The sequence below is a fragment of the Aquarana catesbeiana genome, linkage group LG03 (genome assembly GCF_042186555.1).
Source record: "Aquarana catesbeiana isolate 2022-GZ linkage group LG03, ASM4218655v1, whole genome shotgun sequence".
Classification (NCBI taxonomy): domain Eukaryota; kingdom Metazoa; phylum Chordata; class Amphibia; order Anura; family Ranidae; genus Aquarana; species Aquarana catesbeiana.
This window is the reverse complement of record NC_133326.1, coordinates 545,395,112-545,416,290: the sequence shown is the minus strand read 5'-3', so window position 1 is coordinate 545,416,290 and position 21,179 is coordinate 545,395,112. Positions and strand designations below refer to the sequence as shown.

The 21,179-nt window shown below is 43.3% G+C and overlaps 1 protein-coding gene across 1 annotated transcript in view; it reads right to left on the bottom strand.

Annotated features, from left to right (window-relative positions):
- Positions 1-2,955: 2,955 nt before the first annotated feature.
- LOC141132732 (zinc finger CCCH-type antiviral protein 1-like) overlaps positions 2,956-21,179 on the bottom strand; it is a 92,174-nt gene continuing 73,950 nt past the window's right edge. The window contains exons 10-13 of the mRNA XM_073621496.1: positions 14,187-14,298; positions 12,663-12,793; positions 8,430-8,581; positions 2,956-4,359 (exon numbers count right to left, since the gene is read on the bottom strand). Of these exons, the coding sequence (XP_073477597.1) occupies positions 4,076-4,359; positions 8,430-8,581; positions 12,663-12,793; positions 14,187-14,298 (679 nt within the window). The 3' untranslated portion in view covers positions 2,956-4,075. The remainder of the gene's footprint in view (positions 4,360-8,429; positions 8,582-12,662; positions 12,794-14,186; positions 14,299-21,179) is intronic.

Below are 21,179 nucleotides of genomic sequence, written 5' to 3'. Positions count from 1 at the left end.
AACCCTGTTAAACAGAAGACACCAAAAGTCTCAAATGACATTGCTCTTAAAGCAACTGACATGCTCTTAATGTGACTGTAAAAATACAATTAAAATAACAATAAAAAAAACAAACAAGTCTTACTTGCCTGTTCTGTGAAATGGTTTTGCACAGAGCAACCCCGATTCTCATCTTTTTGGCTCCCCCATCGGCACTCCTGGCCCCTCCCCTCTGCTGAGTGCTCCATAGCACTTGTGCAGCTTCAATCCCGAGTCGGGCTCTGTGTGTTCATTGACACACAGAGCCTGGCTCGGCCCTGTCAATGGTTCCAGCGGCTGTCTCAATGCCTATGAGGAGGGAGAGAGCCGAGAGAGTCGCTGCTCTTGTGTACAGTGTTGGATTGAGTTCGAGCTTAGCTAAGTAAAAGGGGAGACTGGTGGGGGGAGCTGCACACAGAAGGTTTTTCACCATAATGCAGAGAATGCATTAAGATAAAAAAATCTTCTAGCTTTACAACCTCTTTAAAACTAGGTCCCTAAAAGTCTTAACCATGCCAAAATCTGCCCTCCTAGTATATAGTTTCTCCCTCCAGGCTGCCAAGACCCATTTTATCACTCTCATTAACACCCTGCCATACAGTCCTTGCCAACTCTTCGTTACAGGTACTTCATCCTCCACTACAACCACCCACTAACTCATTCACTGTCCAGGACATCGCTATTCATTTCAGCAACAAGAAAGATGCAAATTATGATGAGATTGCCTCTGTCCAGTTACCCCCCCCCCCACCCCCTTTTACCATACCATCTTTACCACATCAACATTCTCCTCCTCAAACCCTGTCACTATAGAGGGTTTTGCTAAACTTTCCTCTCATACCCACCCCGCCTGCCCCTGGACCACATTCCCTTGTAAATACTCTGGTCTCAGTTCTGCTCCTTTTTTTGCTCTCCCGTTTACATTTTCAATCTCTCTCTCATCTTCCCCTCTCCTCTTAAACATGTACTGGTCACCCTGATACTTAAAAAGCACTATCTGGACCCCACCAGTCTGAACAACTGAAGATCTATCTCCTTGCTCCCATTTACATCCAAACTCTTAGAACGCTTAATTCTACAACCATCTGAATGGATACCTCACTGATAACCTTCATGACCCCTTACAGTCTGACTGTCATCCACAACACTCAACAGAAACTGCCCTTCTAAAACTCACTCATAACTTACTAACTGCTAAACCAATGGCCACTACTCAGTGCTCTTACAATTAGATCTTTCCCTTGCCTTCAATGCAGTTGACCTAACACCTCTCCTCAAAACACTCTACTGTATTGGCCTTTAAGACTTAAGGTTCTCCTCCTACCTAAGTGCTCCTTCAAAGTTACCAACAACTCTACCCTTTTCCTCTTTTCATAGGGGTCCCAAGGCTCAGTTCTTGAACCCCTTCTATTCTCTATCTACACCTCTTCTCTTGGTCAGATGATAACCATGTATTGCTTCCAATAGCATCTCTAAGCTGACAACACCCAAAGCTAACTCTACTCTTCCTACTCTACCACTGTAAGTATACACTGATCAAGAAAAATTTTCCAGCATGTCCCTTTGACAAAGATTAACTTCAAGCAAGGATTGCCACACACTGATCGAAATCCATCAGGTTCAGCAGGGACCAGGACTGTCGAAGGCACATGCTAGAAAATGTTGTAATCAGTGTATGGTCAGCTTTACAGCAAGTGGAAAAATGATGAATCTGCCAGGAAGATCAAAATGTAAACATTTAAAACTTAAATGTTAAACTTAAACTTAAAAATGTAAAACTGTTACAGGATTTTAAAAACTGCTGTGTTAATGCTACTGACTGACTTCATCATCTACTGTATGTCTGTTTTTAATTTGCCCAGAGTTTAAGTTTCCAGGTTATGTACATGTACCTGGCAGTATAAGCATTCGAAAAACCAACAAAGCCATTTTAAATACTAAAATCTGTAGAGTTTTTAAAATTGTATGGACAGTTTGGATGTTAACAATGCTTTCTAGCCTCTTCCTGCCCAAGGTACGTCATATGACGTCCTTGATTTGAACGGGTATATCTGAATGATGCCTGCAGCTCAGGCATCATTCAGATGTCGTCGTTTTCAGCTGGCGATTCCCTAAACCATAAGAATGATCATAGAGGCTGTTCCGCCGCTTGATCGTTCTTACGGGTGGCGATAGGGGACGCCCCCCCCCCCATCCCGCCGCACTCCGGACTTTCTACCGACTCACCGTTCCATCTGTCAGTTGGAGAACGGATCCGCCGCCCCCGGATGCTGACCATAGAGATTTCCAGCGGACCAGATAGTCCCCAAAGTCTCTATGATCGCTCGGAGGTCGGGCGCAATGTTATGACGTCACGCCCGGCCTCTGCATTCAAACAAATGGCGCCGCCTCGGCTGGGAAGCCGTGATCGTTTTTTTTTTTTAATTTCAGCTGTCCCAGCCTAGAGGTGAGATGTGGGGTCTTATCGATCATGCCATACTCCTATTATAAGGGATGTTTACATTCCTTGTAATAGGAATAAAAGTGATCAAAATGTTTTATTTTTTTTTAAAGTGTCAAACTAAAAAAAGAAAAGTAAAATTAACAATAAAAGAAAAAAAAAAATTAAAGCGCTCCTGTCTCTGTGTGCTTGCACGCAGAGGCGAACACATACGTAAGTCCCGCCCACACATGAAAACGGTGTTCAAACCACACATGTGAGGTATCACCACGAACATTAGAGCGAGAACAATAATTCTAGCCCTAGACCTCCTCTGTAACTCAAAACATGTGACCAGTAAAAAAATTTAAAGCATCGCTCATGGGGATTTTTAAGTACCGAAGTTTGGCGCCATTCCACGAGTGTGTGCAATTTTGAAGCGTGACATGTTAGGTATCTATTTACTTGGCATAACTTCATCTTTCACATTATGCAAAAACATTGGGCTAACTTTAACGTTTTGTTTTTTTTTTTTTTTTAAGCATGAAACAGTTTTTTTTTTCCCCAAAAAAAGTGTTCGAAAAATTGCTGCGCAAATACCGTGCGAGATAAAAAGTTGCAATGACCGCCATTGTATTCTCTAGGGTCTTTGCTTAAAAACATATATAATGTTTGGGGGTTCTATGTAATTTTCTAGCAAAAAAATGATCAATTTTACATGTAGGAGACAAATGTCAGAATTGGCCTGGATGGGAAGTGGCTAGAGATCCTTAAAGCGGTAGTAAACCCGCTGAATTTTTTTTTTTCTTTCCCTACACCTGTAAGGGAAAAGGCATAATGAGCTAGTATGCACCGCATACTAGCTCATTATGAGATACTTACCTTAGAACGAGGCGCCGGCATCTCACCCGGTCCACGTCGAGGGAGCTGACATTTCCCCTCGGCGTGTGTTCCGGGTAATCGCGGCTCCGGCGCTGTGAGTGGCCAGAGCTGCGATGTTGTCACTCCCGCGCATGCGCGCGGGAGACTTCTTTCCGGCAAGGTCCGGAGTTTGCCGGGCTTTCAGCCGAGAATCCCCTGTGCGCATGCGCCGCTGCAGTCAGCGGCTCATTGCGAGGGGAATATCTCCTAAACCGTACAGGTTTAGGAGATATTTTTTTTATCTACAGGTAAGCCTTATTATAGGCTTACCTGTAGGTAAAAGTTTTAAAAATAGGTATACAACCACTTTAAGGGGGATCTAAGTTAGTTTTCCATAGTGAAGAAGAACCATATTTAGGATATTGCAATACCCATACATTTTTGTAATTTTATAATGGTCTATAAAATAAATTACAGATGAGGGCCCCATTTGTTACTGTCATCTGCAGCCTGGACATGCAACAGTGTAGATAGCCCCCAGTTATTACCCGTGTCTGGCAACATGAGATATTACATAGTTAAACCAGTCATCATCATTGCATAGATTAGTGCTGTGTGAGATGTCAAAAGGGGCCTAGCTCATTTAAAGTAAAGTCTTTGAAGCTTGCAATGAAAAACAAATGATAACATGGGTTCTCATTTCATTGCGCCCTGTGTTTTATGAATACCAGAAATTCCTCTTATCATCCAAATATTAAGAAATTTTCTTGCCACCTGTCAGTTAACATGGCACGGTGTCTTCCGTTCCTCGTACTCCAGAATGTACATCGGGTAGACCTGGTCCTTTTCGAACACCACGAAAATAGATGGATTGTTTTTGTTGTCTACACAGGAGTCATATCTCTGACTGCTTCCGTATTTCTGTGGTGGGTGTATCAGCGCAGGATTCCCCTCTGTAAAATCACCCACAAGCACATGAGCCAAAAACATGGTCCGCCTTCCTGCAGAGGTGGGTATGGAGTATTTGTGGGAGTATGACGCATCCCTGGCAAAGTAACTTCCTGTTGGAAGAAAGTTTACAAGTTATGCTTGACTTTGTGTAAGATAAAACTATCTTCATTAATTCTGAACCTGTTTACACTTTATTTTTTAGAAACGTGTGACCACTTTAGTGTATATAATCTTATCAGAGTGTGCTAACTTTTAAAACCTTGTGGCTATGTATTGTTTCTATATACAAAGGAACACTTTTTAATCAGAGTATAGCATCAAGTCAATTAAACTCCTGGGATATTGATCTGGTCAGTTAATCAGTTTCAGCTGCTTTGGTGTTAATGAAATTAACAACAGGTGCACTAGATGGGCAACAATGAGACGACCTTCAAAACAGGAATGGTTTTACAGGTGGAGGCCACAGACATTTTTTTTTCCCTACTCATCTATTCTGTTTTTCACTAGTTTTGCATTTGGATAGGGTCGGTGTCACTACTGGTAGCATGAGGTAATACCTGGACCCTTCAGAGGTTGCACAGGCAGTCCAACTCCTCCAGGATGGCACATCAATGCGTGCCATTGCCGGAAGGTTTTCTGTGTCTCCCAGCACAGTCTCAAGAGCATGGAGAAAAATCCAGGAGACAGGCATTTACTCTAGGAGAGCTGAACAGGGCTGTAGAAGGTCCTTAACCACTTCTGGACCGCCACACGCCCATATATGTCCTTACTTTGAAGGGGGATCTCATTGGTATGGCAGCAGCTAGCTGCCATAACCCTGGTATCCTCTTCTTCGGCCGGCGGTCCGCTTTCCAATAGGAGTGGTCTCTGCGGCGGATTCACCGCAAGATCACTTTTATTGGCGGCGGGAGGGAGCCTCCCACCACTTAACGGTGCCCTCCGCCGCTTACCGGAGCCGTCAGCGGGGGCGGAGGCGATCGGATCTTCACCCTTGCTGGGTATGGAGACGGGTGAGGGGAAGATGGCCCCCACCCGTCTCCATAACATTGCAGGGCAGAAGTGATGTCAAAACGTCACTTCCAGCCAAAGCTCTTAAAGGGCCATTTTTTTAAAAAAAATTTTAAATGACATTTTTTTTTTTCTATTGCATTTAAGTGTAAATATGAGATCTGAGGTCTTTTTGACCCCAGATCTCATATTTAAGAGGTCCTGTCATGCATTTTTTCTATTACAAGGGATGTTTACATTCCTTGTAATAGGAATAAAAGTGACACATTTAATAAAAAAGTGACACACAAAATAAAAGGTAAAATAAATAAGAAAATTTTTTTTTTTTTAAACGCCCCCCGTCCCGCTGAGCTCGTGTGCAGAAGCGAACGTATACTTGAGTAGCGCCCGCATATGAAAATGGTGTTCAAGCCACACGTGAGGTATCGCCACGATCGGTAGAGCGAGAGCAATAATTCTAGCCATAGACCTCCTCTGTAACTTAAAACATGCAACCTGTAGAATTTTTTAAATGTCACCTATGAGGATTTTTAAGGGTAAAAGTTTGTTGCCATTCCACGAGCGGGCGCAATTTTGAAGCATGACATGTTGGGCATCGATTTACTCGGCGTAACATTATCTTTCACAATATAAAAAAAAATTGGGCTAACTTTACTGTTGTCTTATTTTTTAATTCAAAAAAGTGTATTTTTTCCAAAAAAAGTGCGCTTGTAAGACCGCTGCGCAAATACGGTGTGACAGAAAGTATTCCAACGGCCGCCATTTTATTCTCTAGGGTGTTAGAAAAAAAATGTATAATGTTTGAGGGTTCTAAGTAATTTTCTAGCAAAAAAAATGTTTTTAACTTGTAAACAACACAAAAAGAGGCTCGGTACTTAAGTGGTTAACCCATCAGCAGGATTGGTATCTGCTCCTTTGTGCAAGGAGGAACAGGATGAGCATGTCCATAGCCCTACAAAATGTCCTCCAGCAGACCACTGGTGTGAAGGTCTCTGATCAAACAATCAGAAACAGACTTCATGAGGGTTGCCTGAGGGCCTGACGTCCTCTAGTGGGTCCTGTGCTTACTGTCCGGCACCGTGGAGCTCGATTGACATTTGCCATTGAACACCAGAATTGGCAGGTCCACCACTGGCACCCTGTAGTTTTTAACAGATGAGAGCAGGTTCAGCCTGAGCACATGTGACAGACATGAAAGGGTCTGGAGAAGCCATGGAGAACGTTATGCTGCCTGTAACATCCTTCAGCATGACCGGTTTGGTGGTGGATCAGTGATGATATGGTGAGGCATATCCATGGAGGGGCGCACAGACCTCTACAGGCTAGACAATGGCACCCTGTCTGCCATTAGGTATCAGGATTAAATCCTTGGACCCATTGTCAGACCCTACACCAGTGCAGTGAGTCCTGGGTTCCTCCTGGTGCATGACAATGCCCAGCTTCATGTGGTTAAAGTATGCGGCCAGTTCCTGGAGGATGAAGGAATTGATACCATTAAATGGCCCCCATGCTCCCCTGATCTAAACCCAATAGAACACCTGTGGGACATTATGTTTCAGTCCATCCGACACCGCCGGGTTGACTTCAGTCTATTCACGAGCTCAGTGATGCCCTGGTTCACATCTGGGAGGAAATACCCCAGGACACCATCTGTCGTCTCATTAGGAGCATGCCCGACATTATCAAGCATGCACACAAGCACGTGGGGCTATACAAACTACTGAGTACTATTTTGAGTTGCTGCAATTAAATTTCAGCAAAATGGACTAGCCTGCTGCATCATTTTTTCACTGTGATCTTCGGGGTGTCTTTGAATTCAGCCCTCTGTAAGTTGATAATTTTAATTTCCATCAAATTGTGGCATTGTTTCGTTCCTAACACATTACCCAGTTCCTATCAGTATAGATATCCAGCATGATTTTTTTGCCCATTGAGATCTGACATGTTTTTAAAGTATTCCTTTAATTTTTTTGAACAGTGTGTGTGTATATATATATGTGTATATATATATATATATATATATATATATATATATATATATACTGTATATAGAGGAGGTGCTATACAGAGAATCATTGGGAGGTGCCGACTATTTGTTATGTTGGTTTACATTTCATTCTTGGCCCGTAGGCTCAATTTAAAAGGGAACTCCAGCCACGGTACCCACCCAACCCCCTGCTGGACTACAGAAATCCTCTCCCACCAAAGGATAGTTCAGGCAAGACTGACAACGGTGCTTAGGATTTCAGTGCAGCAGAGACAGTGTTTTCAGCTTACTACAGGAATTTAGGAGCTTACAGGATTTCTGTCAGGATCAACAGGTATTTTTCTTTTTTAAAGAATAAAACATGGGGAAATGTGCAAGTATTGCAAACATGTTTTTTGCCCTTAAATACACCTTTAAGTACTTACAATACATACTAACTTATGTACATACTCACTGGAGGTTAAACAGTCAATTCACTAACCCTGACCCGTGACATCACTGCAGAACAATGTGAGAAAACTACATGATTGGCTGCACATTGGGACAATTAAAAAAAAATGGAAGCTACCACTTTAATGGAGTGACACTGTAACAGAGAATTCTGATGACAGCCAAATGCACAAACATATAATTTCATGACCGTGCTGAGATAATGTACAAAAATATTGTAGTACAATTGTTTGTATCTGCTGAGATTTATCTAAATATGTAACTTGGTTCCTTTGGCAAAACTAACAATAGAAATAATTGTTTTTTTTCAGTACATTGGTCTCATTGCATTCCCCGGAGAGTTATTTGAAACATATTTTATTTCAGCCCCCCAGCATCCTACATCTGATCATACATGGATTGCATCATCTAGTGGCTGAAGGCTACAATCACAGCCCATTCATGATGGGTTGGGTAGAAGGGAATCTGGATTTCATATATTTTTGTATGGGTCAGAGCGGCCAGTTCAGAGCAGGTAGAAAAATAATACTGGATTTTTTAGGTCTTCTAGATCTCAATGCATCTCAATGACTGTAAAGCTGATCACAGACAATACAATCTGCATTAGATCGCTCAGCAACTAGTGTGAGGGCTGGATAGATATTTTACACTGTATCAGGGTATTGCATATCTTTTATACTGTATCATAAGAAGCTATTGGAATTGCTAAACACAATGTTTCTCCTTAGCACTGACCAAGTCCGTACTCAATGCCATTGGTGCCGCAGATATTCTGATCAAAGTTCCGGCTGCAGATGACATCAATGTCAGCAGGGTTTGTACCGTGGAACAGCTGGCGCTCATCCACAGTGTTGGCCAAATTCTTCTTCTTCATCTGATCTTTTTGCCTGAGACACAAAAACATGTTCAATAAATCATCTGAAATTAATAGTTTTGTTTTTAAAATTTTCACCTGCAGTGTTTGTAGCCACTATGCTGAGGATTTGTAAAAAGTTTATACAGAAAACAGTAAATAACAATGAATATACACTCACCTGCCACTTTATTGGGTACACCTTGCTAGTACCGGGTTAGACCCCCTTTTGCCTTCAGAGCGGCCTTAATTCTTTGTGGCATAAATTCAACAAGGTGTTGGAAACATTCCTCAGAGATTTTGGTTTAAATGATGCTCAATTGGTACTAAGGGGCCAAGATGGTGCCAAAAAAAATATCCCCCACACCATTACACCACCAGCCTGAACTGTTGATACAAGGCAGGATTAATCCATGCTTTCGTGTTGTTTACGCAAAACTCTGACCCTACCATCTGAATGTTGCAGCTGAAATCTAGACTCATCAGACCAGGCAACGTTTTTCCAATCTTTTGTTGTCCAATTTTGGTGAGCCTGTGTGAATTTTAGCCTCAGTTTCCTGTTCTTAGCGAAAAAGTGGGGGAAAGGACGAACCTGGGACTTTAAATGGAACGTGAGGAAAAGTTCACGCCCCCATCCCTATTGCGTATATAAGAGGGGGGGAGGTTGGGACTTTAAATGAGGCTTGCATAATGGGACCAATCAAGTTCACATAAGTCAAAACATATGTATGTTTTATTGAGACAAATGATCGACATAGCATAAAGTGACAGTGTTGCATACATAAATTGTAGAAAAATGGTCAATCACAATATATTGATAAAACACGTAACAGCAAGGCATGAACAAAATAAATAGTACCATTGTACATCCTAGTCCTCCACTGACCAGGGTACACCAAACAGTAAAATATGAATGAATAAAAAAAGGGGAGATGAGGCCATCTAAAACCAATCGATGTATATGGGATGCATCTGGGTGGGCTCTACGCGTTTTGTGGACTCCTATACACTCGTCAGGAGCCAGGTGCATCCGCGTTCTATAGAAAAATATGAATAACCCATATGGTCTAGTTAGTATACCCTTATGTGAAAGGGCAAAAAATTGAGTATAAAAAGTGAAAAAAGTGGCCATGCCTAGTTGTACTCACATAAAAACCACAGCTGAAACCGCGCCAGACCACATGCCAAGGGTCCAGCAGTTTCCTGTTCTTAGCTGACAGGAATGGCAACCGGTGGGGTCTTCTGCTGCTGTGGCCCATTTGCTTCAAGGTTTGATGTGTTCAGAGATGGTATTCGGCATACCTTGGTTGTAACGAGTGGTTATTTGAGTTACTGTTGCTTTCTATCATCTCAAACCAGTCTGCCCATTCTTCTCTGACATCAACAAGGCATGTTTGTCCACACAACTGCCGCTTATGTTATACACTATATGGACAACAGTATGTGCCCCCCTCTTCATCTAAATAACTGCTTATCCTCCTTATCCTGGGTTATTCTTGGCTTAGGCTACGTAACCCAAACATAAGTTGGGCCTCCGGTTATATAATATCCGGGTCTCGGATGTGCTTCCAGGACTGCCTGGTGTATAATAAGCTCCTGACCAACTTGTTTGTCTTTGCCCTCCCACCTTGTTCTGCAGGGTTTAGTGAAGGATTTTCAGAAAAGGCCGCTGCGGTTCTCCCACCTCTCCACCCGTATGATTGCTCTATTGATCTCCTGCCAGATAGTTTTCTCTTTGTTCGAACCTGAGACACAAACAATTAAATCATACATCCAGAAGAATCTTGAGAGGGGTTACATCTGCATGTCCACTTCTCGCCAGGAGCGTGTGTCTTTTTGCACAGATTATCATGGTTTGAATAAGATCCCCATTTTTTATAAGTATCCACTGTTCAATATTACTGAAGTCTTCAGCGGGATCCAGGGGGCACAGGTATTAAGCCAACTAGATTTGTGGAGGGCTTACAACCTGATACATATTCGAGAAGGTTATAAGTGGAAAATTCAATATACAAAGGACATTATGACTGCCTGGTCATTCATTTGCCAAAAAGTCAATTTTTTTGTTTGCACTTGTTTTGTCCCACCCTGATCCTTCCTTACCACTCTTCGCGGAGGTCAACACGTTGGATGTCATTGTTGGCGCAGTCCTCTCTCAACCCTCTCCATCCTCTAATGAGCTGCATGAGCCTATTTTTCCCATACATTTTTCTAGTGCAGAACACCAACTATGACATTGGGAACTATGGATGTCTAGCCAACAATTGGGCTTTGGAGGAGTGGTGACATTGGTCAGGGGACGAGGACAGGGACGGGGGCTCGCCATCCACTTGTGGTATATACTGATCACAAAGATTTATACCGTGTACACACCGGCGGACTTACCGTGACGTTTTAAGGGGGCATGGTCACCGGGTGATGTTGACCACGCCCCCTTAAAACGTCACAGTCCCAGCATGCCCAGGGACTGTGACGTCTTAAGGGGGTGGGGTCACCGCCTATATAAGTCATAGCAGAGCGCTCAGACAGCATTACAGCCAGAGAGAGTGTCATGTCAACATCGGAAGAAGAGAAGAGGGAAGAAGGCGACGCAGAAGTCCGGACCACCGCTAGCAAAAGAGCGGCAGAAGATAGCGGAGGAGTCGGCAGAAGAACCGGACACCGGGAGAAGAGGTCGAACACCGGGAGAAGAGGACGGAGAGAGCGGAGAAGAACCGGACGCCGGGAGAAGAGGCCGGAGAGACCCCCGAAGTCGGAAGAAGACCCCCGGAGCTGTCTATTAAATTACTTTAAAAACCTGTGTAGTGTTTTTTTTTTATTGACACTTTTCCCCCCAGATGAATGGGTACAGGTACGATGCACCCCATACTCATTCACATAGGGTGGAGGGCCGGGATCTGGGGGCCCCCTTATTAAAAGGGGCTCCCGATAAGCCCCACGCCCGCAGATCCCGACAACCAACCAGGGTTGTCGGGAAGAGGCTCTTGTCCTCATCAACATGGGGACAAGGTGCTTTGGGGTGGGGGGGCCGCAGGGTGCCCCCCTCCCCCAAAGCACCCACCCCCCCATGTTGAGGGCATGCGGCCTGGTACGGTTCAGGAGGGGGGGTGCTGGCTCGTCCCCACCCCCTTTCCTGACCGGCCGGGCTGCGTGCTAGGATAGGGGTCTTTTGGGGGGACCCCACGCGTTTTTTCGTTGTAGGGGGTTCCCCTTAAAATCCATACCAAACCTAAGGGCCTGGTATGCCCCGCGACGGGGCTCGCAAGGTGTCAATCTCGCCGATAAAAGCGGCAAGACTGACTTCCTTTTCTAGTCCCGTCGTATCCGAGTAACGTTCAAAATTAACGGACTTGTCCGTGTGTGGGCAAGTCCGTTCATTCAGAAAGTCCGTCGGAAGTCCGCCGGAAGTCCGTCGGGAAGACCGTTAGACCTAGTTTCCCAGAAAGTCCGGTCGTGTGTATGCTGCATTAGAGTTCATCAAGACAGTCAAATGACCTGGCCTGTCGGTCCTTTTTCTTCACCTGCCCAGGCTCCAAAAACTTCAAGCCAGAAGCGCTATCCTGCAGCTTCGAACCTTGCTCCATGCTCTACTCTATGCTTTACGAGTCTGATGCCCCAACCTACTTACCTTCAGGTAAGTTATTTCTTCCACTTCACCTTAGACTCAAGGTCCTATCAAAAGCAATTAAGGTTGACAAGATGGAGAGACACTCAAGTATTGCCAAGACACTTTCTCTGCTTTTTTCAACCTTTGGTAGCCTACCATCTGCAAGGACATGCGTTCCTATGTTAAGGCCCCTGAGACCTGTGCCTGTTGAAGCTGTGTTCTTATATTTCCCAGTCACATAGTGATATTGTTTAATACATGAATATACTATATGATGCAGCCATATAGTGAACATGTGTAACACATTAATATACTCAGCAGTCATGCTGTGATAGTGTGTATTGCATGAATATATTCAGCAGTCATATATATGTGATACTATGTAATACATGTACCGTAAATATTTTGCAGTCGTACAGTGACATAGTGTAATACATGAATATATTTAAGGTAATTTTATATTACAGAGAAGCTCAGAGCACTGTTTTAGTAATAAAAGGCAACTTACCTATTATAGAGCATCCAGAGGTTGGAATTCTCAACCCTCCAAATTTTTTTCACTGTATGGTTGGAGACTGTCTTGCTGAACATTGCAACAATGCTTGTAAACTCGCTGGAATCATGGAGTAAAATAAATTTCTGCAAAGAAAATAGATGTTTTTTCTTTAATACAAACATAATTTACTGTATTGGATAACATTATGAAAGAGTACATTTCATTTAAACATAGTGGCAGCCCCTTAGTAAGTACAAACACACCCTAGCAATTTCGTGGTAGCTGTGCCATCACTTTACAGTCTCTTCTACAGTGGCGGCTGGTGGTATATTTTTTGGGGGGCAGCAATCCACCTGCAACCACCAACACTCCACCCCACCGTTGGTCACCAGCCCCGCACTTACCCCATCTAGGTCGCAGGCTTCCTCCGGGCGGCGGGCGGCAGGCTTCACCCTGCGTCTCCTCCTTCCTAGGCTTCACGGCGGCTTCCCCTGCATCTCCTCCCTCCTCGGCGGCCAATGGGATCGCTTCTCCTCTCGGCCAATCAGTTCTCAGGACCTGCTTCCTGAGCCGGGAGGAGATTCAGTAAGACAATAGCGAATATTAATTCGCTATTGACACACAACTGGGTGGGCTCGGGGTGCAGTTCCCTGCTCCCTGAGCTCACCCTTTTTTGAAGAAAATTAGAGCCTCAGGCTCTAATCATGTGATTCTAAAAAAAACCATGTGTCCCGCCCCCTGCATGTAAATTAGGGGCCGAGCGCATGGATTAGGGGGTGGCGCCCCGTATGGACGGGCCGCTGCTGCTTTTCTATCTCTCAGTGATTCTATTGTTCTGTACACCTGCTCTGCCCATTATAAGGGGCTCCCATTGTCCCTGCTGGATGTTTCATTCGGTAGATTTTTTGGGGAACTTAACAGGAGGAGCTGCAATATACATAGGTAGGTGGAAACACCCACCTGCAATGACAGCATCCAGAATTATGGCAGGGAGATTTTACAGTTATTCATCATGCACATGCATGTATGAATTAAATGCTCCAAAATGCTGCCAGAAGTTGGCAGAAAAAAATGCCTCGAATCTCCTGTTTTTCACTCGCATTAATGCGTGTTTACAGGCGTATGGCATTCAGAAGTGTTTGCACGTAAACTCATACTTTTGGCTACAATAGTCATGTAAACTACCCACTTGAATAAATTTACATGCACAAGTGCATTTAGGCGCGTTTATGAGCATTCACGCATTAATTCCTCTTATAAGTGCCTATCTAAATGGAGCTTAAAATATGGATCTAAACATCCAGGGTGCAGGGCCACAAGAGCTAACACTGAATTCAGTTTAAAAGGCATAAAATGCTGTAAAGCAGCATTTTTTGACCCTGTGTGCATGAGACCTTAGAGCTGAGAGACATAAAAAAAAGCCAGTGGCTAACTCAGTTCACCAGGCTCCACCTATAACTATGAACACCTTACACTTGCAAGGTTTGTGTTTAATATTCAAATGAAATATATTGCAAAGTTCCCTTCCCATCATACCATGTATCTGTTTTCCGGCACCACCTCCCACTTTGAGTGTGGTGGATCGATCCTATTCTTGATTCCAGGATCAGATTGCATCTGCTTTACGCTGTCCGTAGAAGATTTTGTGCTGTAAAACAAAAGCAAATAACTGACTGCATTTATCTTATAGTGCTGGCTCCACCAACAGCTCTTAGATTAAGTCAGTATATCTTCTATATACTGTGTATATGTATATGGAATGAAAAGCAGATTGCAAATTCCTGTTTCTCATGGGGGATTCTGCTTTTAGTCCTGAATTAACCACTTCCTGACCAGGCCATTTTTTGCGATACGGCACTGCGTTACTTTAGCTGACAATTGCACAGTCGTGCGACATGGTACCCAAACAAAATTGATGTTCTTTTTTTGCTATAATACATATAAAAAAAAATATAGAAAAGAAACAAATGTATTCATTAGTTTAGGCCAATATTAAGACCCCTTTCACACCAAGGGCGTTTTGCAAGCGCTATAGCGTTAAAAATAGCGCCTGCAATCCGCCCTCAAACAGCTGCTCCATTCTTTCCAATGTGAAAGCCCGAGGGCTTTCACTCTGGAGTGGTGCGCTGGCAGGACGTCAGGAAAAGTCCTGCCAGCAGCTTCTTTGGAGCGGTGAAGGAGCAGTGTGTTTACCGCTCCTCCACCGCTGCTCCCCATTGAAATCAATGGGGCAGCGCTGTGATACCGCTGGCAGTTTTAACCCTTTCTCGGCTGCTAGCGGGGGGGGGGTAAATGTGCCGCAAATCCGATGGTAAAACGCCGCTAAAAATAGCAGCGTTTAACCGCCAACGCTATGGGCGGCTCGGTGTGAAAGGGGTCTTATTCTGCTATATATTTTTGGTAAAAAAAAAAGTTATAGCGTCTACAAAATAGGGGAAAGATTTGGGGACTTTTAATTTTTTTAATTATTTTTACTAGTAATGGCAGCGATCTGACATTTTTTGGCAGGACTGCGACATTGCTGCAGACAAATCTGACCCCAAGTGACACTTTTTGGTGACCAGTAACACCAATACAGTGATCAGTGCTAAAAAAATGCACTGATCACTGTATAAATGGCACTGGCAGGGAAGGGGTTAACACTAGTGATGATCAAAGAGTTAAGTGTTCCCTGGGGGGGTGCTTTCTAGCTGTCAGGGGGATTGACTGACTGGGAGGAGAAAGAGATCGCTGTTCCTAGGAACAGCTGATCTCTCCTCCCCTGTCAGAACGGAGATCCACCTTGTTTACATAGGCAGAACCCCATTCTGCCTCTCTTGGTGGGCGCACGCCCACAAAAGCTAGTGCACGAACCGACGTACCAGTAGGGTGATTCGCACAGCCGAGCCACCTTGCCGCAGCATAACTGCAGTGGCTGGTTGGCAACTGGTTAAAGTATATGTAAACCCTCACCTTGTAAAACAGCTCATACAGTGATCACATACACTCTCTGTTCTCAGCTGCACAGAGTGGTGAGGGTGGAGAAACAGCAGCACACTGACCTTCCCAGTGAAAGGCTGTACAGGATGGCGGGGGTGTCAAGACAAGTCTGTTCATTGGAGAACAGGCCTGATCATGGTGTGTTCTCCTGCTTAGTGTGGTCAATTTTTAATAGGAAAGCTGAGGGACTGGCAGGAACACCAGGGATTTCACACAAAGTAAGCAATACAAAGAGAACAGGATGCTTTTTTCATACAAGTACATGGTACAGCAGGCACATATCAGGAATATGAAATGCTGGGTTTACATATTCTCTAAAGTGTTACTAAAACCACAACAGTAAAATCAGCCTGTATATGCAGTAAAGCATGCTTGTTATACTTACTGTACTTGTACTTGTACTATCCCCAATCCATCTGCTGATAGCACTGAGCTATAGGAGGCATTCTGCACATGCTCAGTTTTGTGTGTATTGCCAGGGAGTATTTTGGGGGGGTGCAATCAGCACTGTCCTGACAGAGGGTCAGGAGTCATGCAGCCTCATAGGACTGTTAGAGGAGAATGAAAACTCCTCCTAAAAGCTTTAATCTGTGCTCAGCCAGACACTGATAGAAGTCACAAAACTGCTGATGAGAAAAGGTATTTAGCAGTTTATATTTACTAAAATAATTGTATTTCCATGTTCTGTGTACTGTGGGAGACCCGGTATAGTGAATGCAGGTTCTGGGTTTAGTAACACTTTAATGCTGAACTTCAGACAGAAATGTCATGCTAAATATATACGGTGTTCCCATACCTTTTAAATTCGTTTGTGGTTTAGTGCACAGTCCCCTTGCTAGTCAGAAATCCAGTCTTCTTTATTCTGTGAGGAGCCCTCTGTGCCCCTCATATCCTGTTCATAAGACTGGTAGCTGCTGAGCCCTCTATCCCTCTGGCCACCAGTCTTGTACATTCCCCCCTGTAGTTCTCAGAAATGTGATTGGTGAGGGGATGACATCACCACTTGCTTCAGAGGGTGGACGCGATGGTTTCAAACTCTACCCACTGTACAGCATAAGCCAGGAGTCTGATTCATCCCATACACACGCCCACAGTCCCGCCCACATTGCCGCCAATTCAGACTGTTGGCGGGTCAGACTGGGAGTCCGAGACTATCTGTTCTGCCTACTGCATCAAGAGCTTGCTGTACTGAGAATTACAGTCTGAATGGGCAGCAATGTGGGTAAGACTGTGGGTGTGTATGGGATGAATCAGGCTCCTGACTTGCCATCTAACTATGCTGTACAGACCAGGAGTCTGAGAATCTCAGATTCACCTATCTGATGGCTGCAACCCAGGGGCAAGCGAGACCAGAGGTGCTTTATGGGGATCTGTTGCTGGCTGTGATCGATCCTTGAACACTGTCTCCATTTATAATCATAACCTATCTTGTACCTCTTGGATACCACTGCCCCTCAGTTCTCTGCCTCTGACCCCCGGGTTTTCTATACTCACTAACATGATCAATTAGCTATTGCACCATCACGTGTCTCCCGTGTTCGCCGTGGGGGGACTACCCTTTTGGGTGCCTCTTTGTACTGTTTGGTGTTCCATCAGGCCTCCACTGATGTTTATGGTTGACTCCTCCTGAGGAAGCGGTTATAGCCACGAAACATGTAGAGGATCACATCAGGATATACATCTCAACTCCCCACATCACCTGTGGGGTTTACTTGTTCTCTGTGAACCATCTATACCAATTATGCACAGTTATAAATAACTATTCATGTACTTATGTACAAAGTGTTTTCAATCATGTCCTTTTCTTAATAAATTGTTGTTTTATTCTTATTTTGACCTAATCCTTGGGTACTGAGATAGTCCTCAACTCTCATAGTGTGGGGGGGCATGTTTGGAGCAGCCCCAGGCACCCCCTTTCGAATATCCTACTACAAAGGATGATGGTATCCGCCCCACTCTCAGATTTTTTGTTTAATATATTTTTATTAAAGAAAATAGAGTAAAGATATACATATGTCTCAAAATAGATACATTCTTGGAAATAAAATAACATAAGTTTCAGTACACATATATTACACCAAGTAACTATAATTCAATAATCCAATAAATGGTTATAAAGTTATATAAAGTGCTAATGTAACATCTAAGTAAACAATGGATTCACATTATGTGAGCCCTAGAAAACAAAGCATAATTAGGAAAAAAAACTTTGCTTTGGTTAAAATAGAGTGAGGAATAAGAGAGAGCAGTAAAGAAGGAGATGGGAAAATTAGATGATAGGAAAGAGTATAGATGGGAAAAAGGAGAGTGGAAAAGGTAGGAGAACAGAGGGTAAGAAGGGAAGGAGGGGGGGGGGGTTGTTGTTGGCATGCATGTCTTTAAATTGAAAAGAGATGAGACATTGAGATTGAAATGGCTAAGCCTGGTCTATAGATTTAAGGGGTTTGCATTAAGAGGTCCTTATAGGTGAAAGTGGACTGAAATTTTATCCAAGAATCCCAGGTTAGAGAATGTTTCTTGGAAGTACCTCTAATGCTGTGGGTAATACTCTCCATAAGGTGTACTTTATCGACCATTTGTAGCCAAACTTTTATAGAAGGGATTGTTGGTTGGCCCCATAAAGTAGGAATTAAAGCTTTGGCAGTGTTTAGTAAGTGAGGAATAATTGAATGTTTATATAATCTTATGGGAGTTTTTGTAGAATGGAAGAGGATAGCCCATGGGTCATTGGGTACTTCTCTCAAGTAAGAAAGCATGCGGTTTCTCCTCTCTTTTTGAGGTAGAGAGGATAAGTCGTTTTTAACATTGTAAAGGTCCGCATAATACTCTCTAAAGGCCTTAGCAATATCTGGAGTTGCATGGGCTAGCTCTCCTGTTGAGAGTTTGATTTTGGAAATAAATGACTGCAACTGTTTAATCTTTAATGATCTAGCAAGTCATTTACTTGGTTTGTTCCTCCACTCATAGTATTTCTGTGATAGGCGTTGGAATTGTCGATTAGTGTCTAAGTTGAGAAGAGACTTTAATTCCTCTTGTTTAAGTGTGAGGGATTGGAGGTGCTCAATATGCAGAGAGAGTTTGTGTTGTTTGTCAAGAACCGCTATCTGCTGCAGAACCTGATCAATTTGTTGACCATGCTCCCTTTTTTTCCTAGCACCAAGCTCAATGAGGCAGCCCCTGATAGTAGCCTTATGAGCTTCCCACACAACGGAGGGAGAGGTGTCGGAGGGCTTATTTTCCTTAAAGTATTGTGATAAATGAGAGGCTAACATGGATACCTCAGCTTCATTAGAAAGAAGGGAGTCATTAAGTTTCCAGTTGTTAGTACGACGTGGTAAGGAAGGCATGGTCAACGTCATTGATACAGGTGCATGGTCTGATACATAAGCGGTGCCTATGTTAGCAGACTGCAGGAAGGGGGAGATAAAAATGATCTAGAAACATGTTATCTATCCTGGAATAAGATTGGTGTGTTGTGGAAAAATGTGAAAAATCCTTCTCCTTAGGATGGAGGAGACGCCAGACATCTATTAATTGGAGATTTAGAAGCTTTTTTTTAACAAATTTCAGTCGTTTGAAAGAAATATTAGAGCGGCCTTGAGACGTATCTATTGTGGGGTCTAATGGCATGTTTATGTCACCCGCTAGGATAGTAAGACCTTTGGCAAAGTGTGAAAGTTTAGTTAGGGTTTGTGAGAGAAAAGTTGGCTGATTTTGGTTTGGACAATATACATTTGCAAGAGTACATTGAGTGTTACCTATGAAGCCCCGAAGGAAAAGAAAGCGACCATGATCATCCGCTAACATATCAGATAACCTAAAGGACACACCTCTGCAGAATCCAATGGCAACTCCTTTAGCTTTATTAGTGTCTGATAGGCTATAGTACCACTGCGGATAGTGGGGTGAGGTTAACTTAACGGGTGTTGTGTGAGTCAAATGCGTTTCTTGAAGAAGAGCAATGGAACATGTGGCTTGTTTTAGTTCACAAGCTATTTGGTGTCGCTTAGCAGCGACATTAAGACCCCTGACATTGTATGATACAAACTTTAATGTAGCCATTGTTAAAGCAGAGCAAGGTCCTTCAGCCTACCCATCCATGCATGCCAACAAGAAGGGGGGAGTGGAGGGGGAGGAGAAAAGGAAGATTTTTGGAGAGAGAGATAAAGAAAGGAAGAAAAGAATGAGCATATGTAGAAATCATATACGTGAATTAAACATCTTGTGGGAAACATATGAACGACACGCAGAAATCTGCAGTGTTCCCATTGAGGAAAGAGAAAGCGAGAGGCCATCCCAATCCCTGGATAGGGATTGAATAGGGCAACTGTAAGGCCTATCGCCCTCGCCAAACCCAGAAGGAAAAGGAAAGGGGGACGAGTTTACTCTGTAAGAAAGGGGGGTAGAAGGGAAAGTGCACACCAACAGCGCACGGTCTGTGAGAAACAAATAACTTTTAACTGTAAGTTCCATTTAGTAACATGAAGATTATCTATGCAGGACCAGGATCACATGTAACCTACAAAGGTATCATAAGTGTAGACCAATTTGGTACATGAACTAAAGAACGTAAGAAAAAGGAAACAAAAAAAAAACATCGGTCAGTTCAATGACATGTCAGTTTTGGTCAAATATAGACTGGCAAAAGTAGAAAAAAACTGCGACCAAAACCTGACTTAATATAGATAACCTGTAGGAAAATTATTATCTACATTAATGAAATTATTATGTGTGAAAAAAAAAATACACGTGTCAACCATGCTTTTGTGCAGAGCCTGGAAGGGAGGTACGTTGTTTCTTTGAGGGTGTCTTTTTCCAAGGTGGGTCCATAGGGCTCGAAAATTTGGGGATTGGATCCTGCCAGCCTGGGAGCTCCATGGACGGAAGATTAAGATCATGCAGAAAGGTTGAAAGTTCCTCCGGGAATCTTAGTGTATAGGAGCGGCCAATCAGGCAGGCTGGGAATCCCCATCTGTACGTGATCCCGTCTGAGCGTAATTGATCAAGGAGCGGTTTTAGGACTCTACGGCGGTCCAGTGTATCCTTTGAGAGGTCTGGAAATATGGTGATGACTGCCCCATCAAAGTCTATGTTAGGCAGGCCCGCATCTTCATCATGATAGCATTTTTATCTTCAAAGTAATGCAGGCGACAGATAACATCTCTAAATTATAAACAAATATATACCGCGCTGTCAAAACAAAAAAAAAGAAAAAGAAAAAAAGAAAACTAAAGCAGCCAGCACAGCAGTGGATAAAGTTGCAAAAATGACAAATTGGGTGAAATGTGCAGCCCTTATGTGATCATATAAACCATAACAAATAATATGGATACAAAAAACGTGAATAATAAATAATGTGCTCAAAAATACTCCAAGCAGTCCTCTATTATGACATGTGATGTCTATAAACATAGGAACTTGGACGTGTGATGTCCAAAAAAAGAAAAAAGTCAGTGACAAGCTTCAATCATGTGTGATGATGATCCTCAACCACATGTGGATATAATATAGTGACAGTCTTTAACTTCAAATATGTATGATGTAATAACA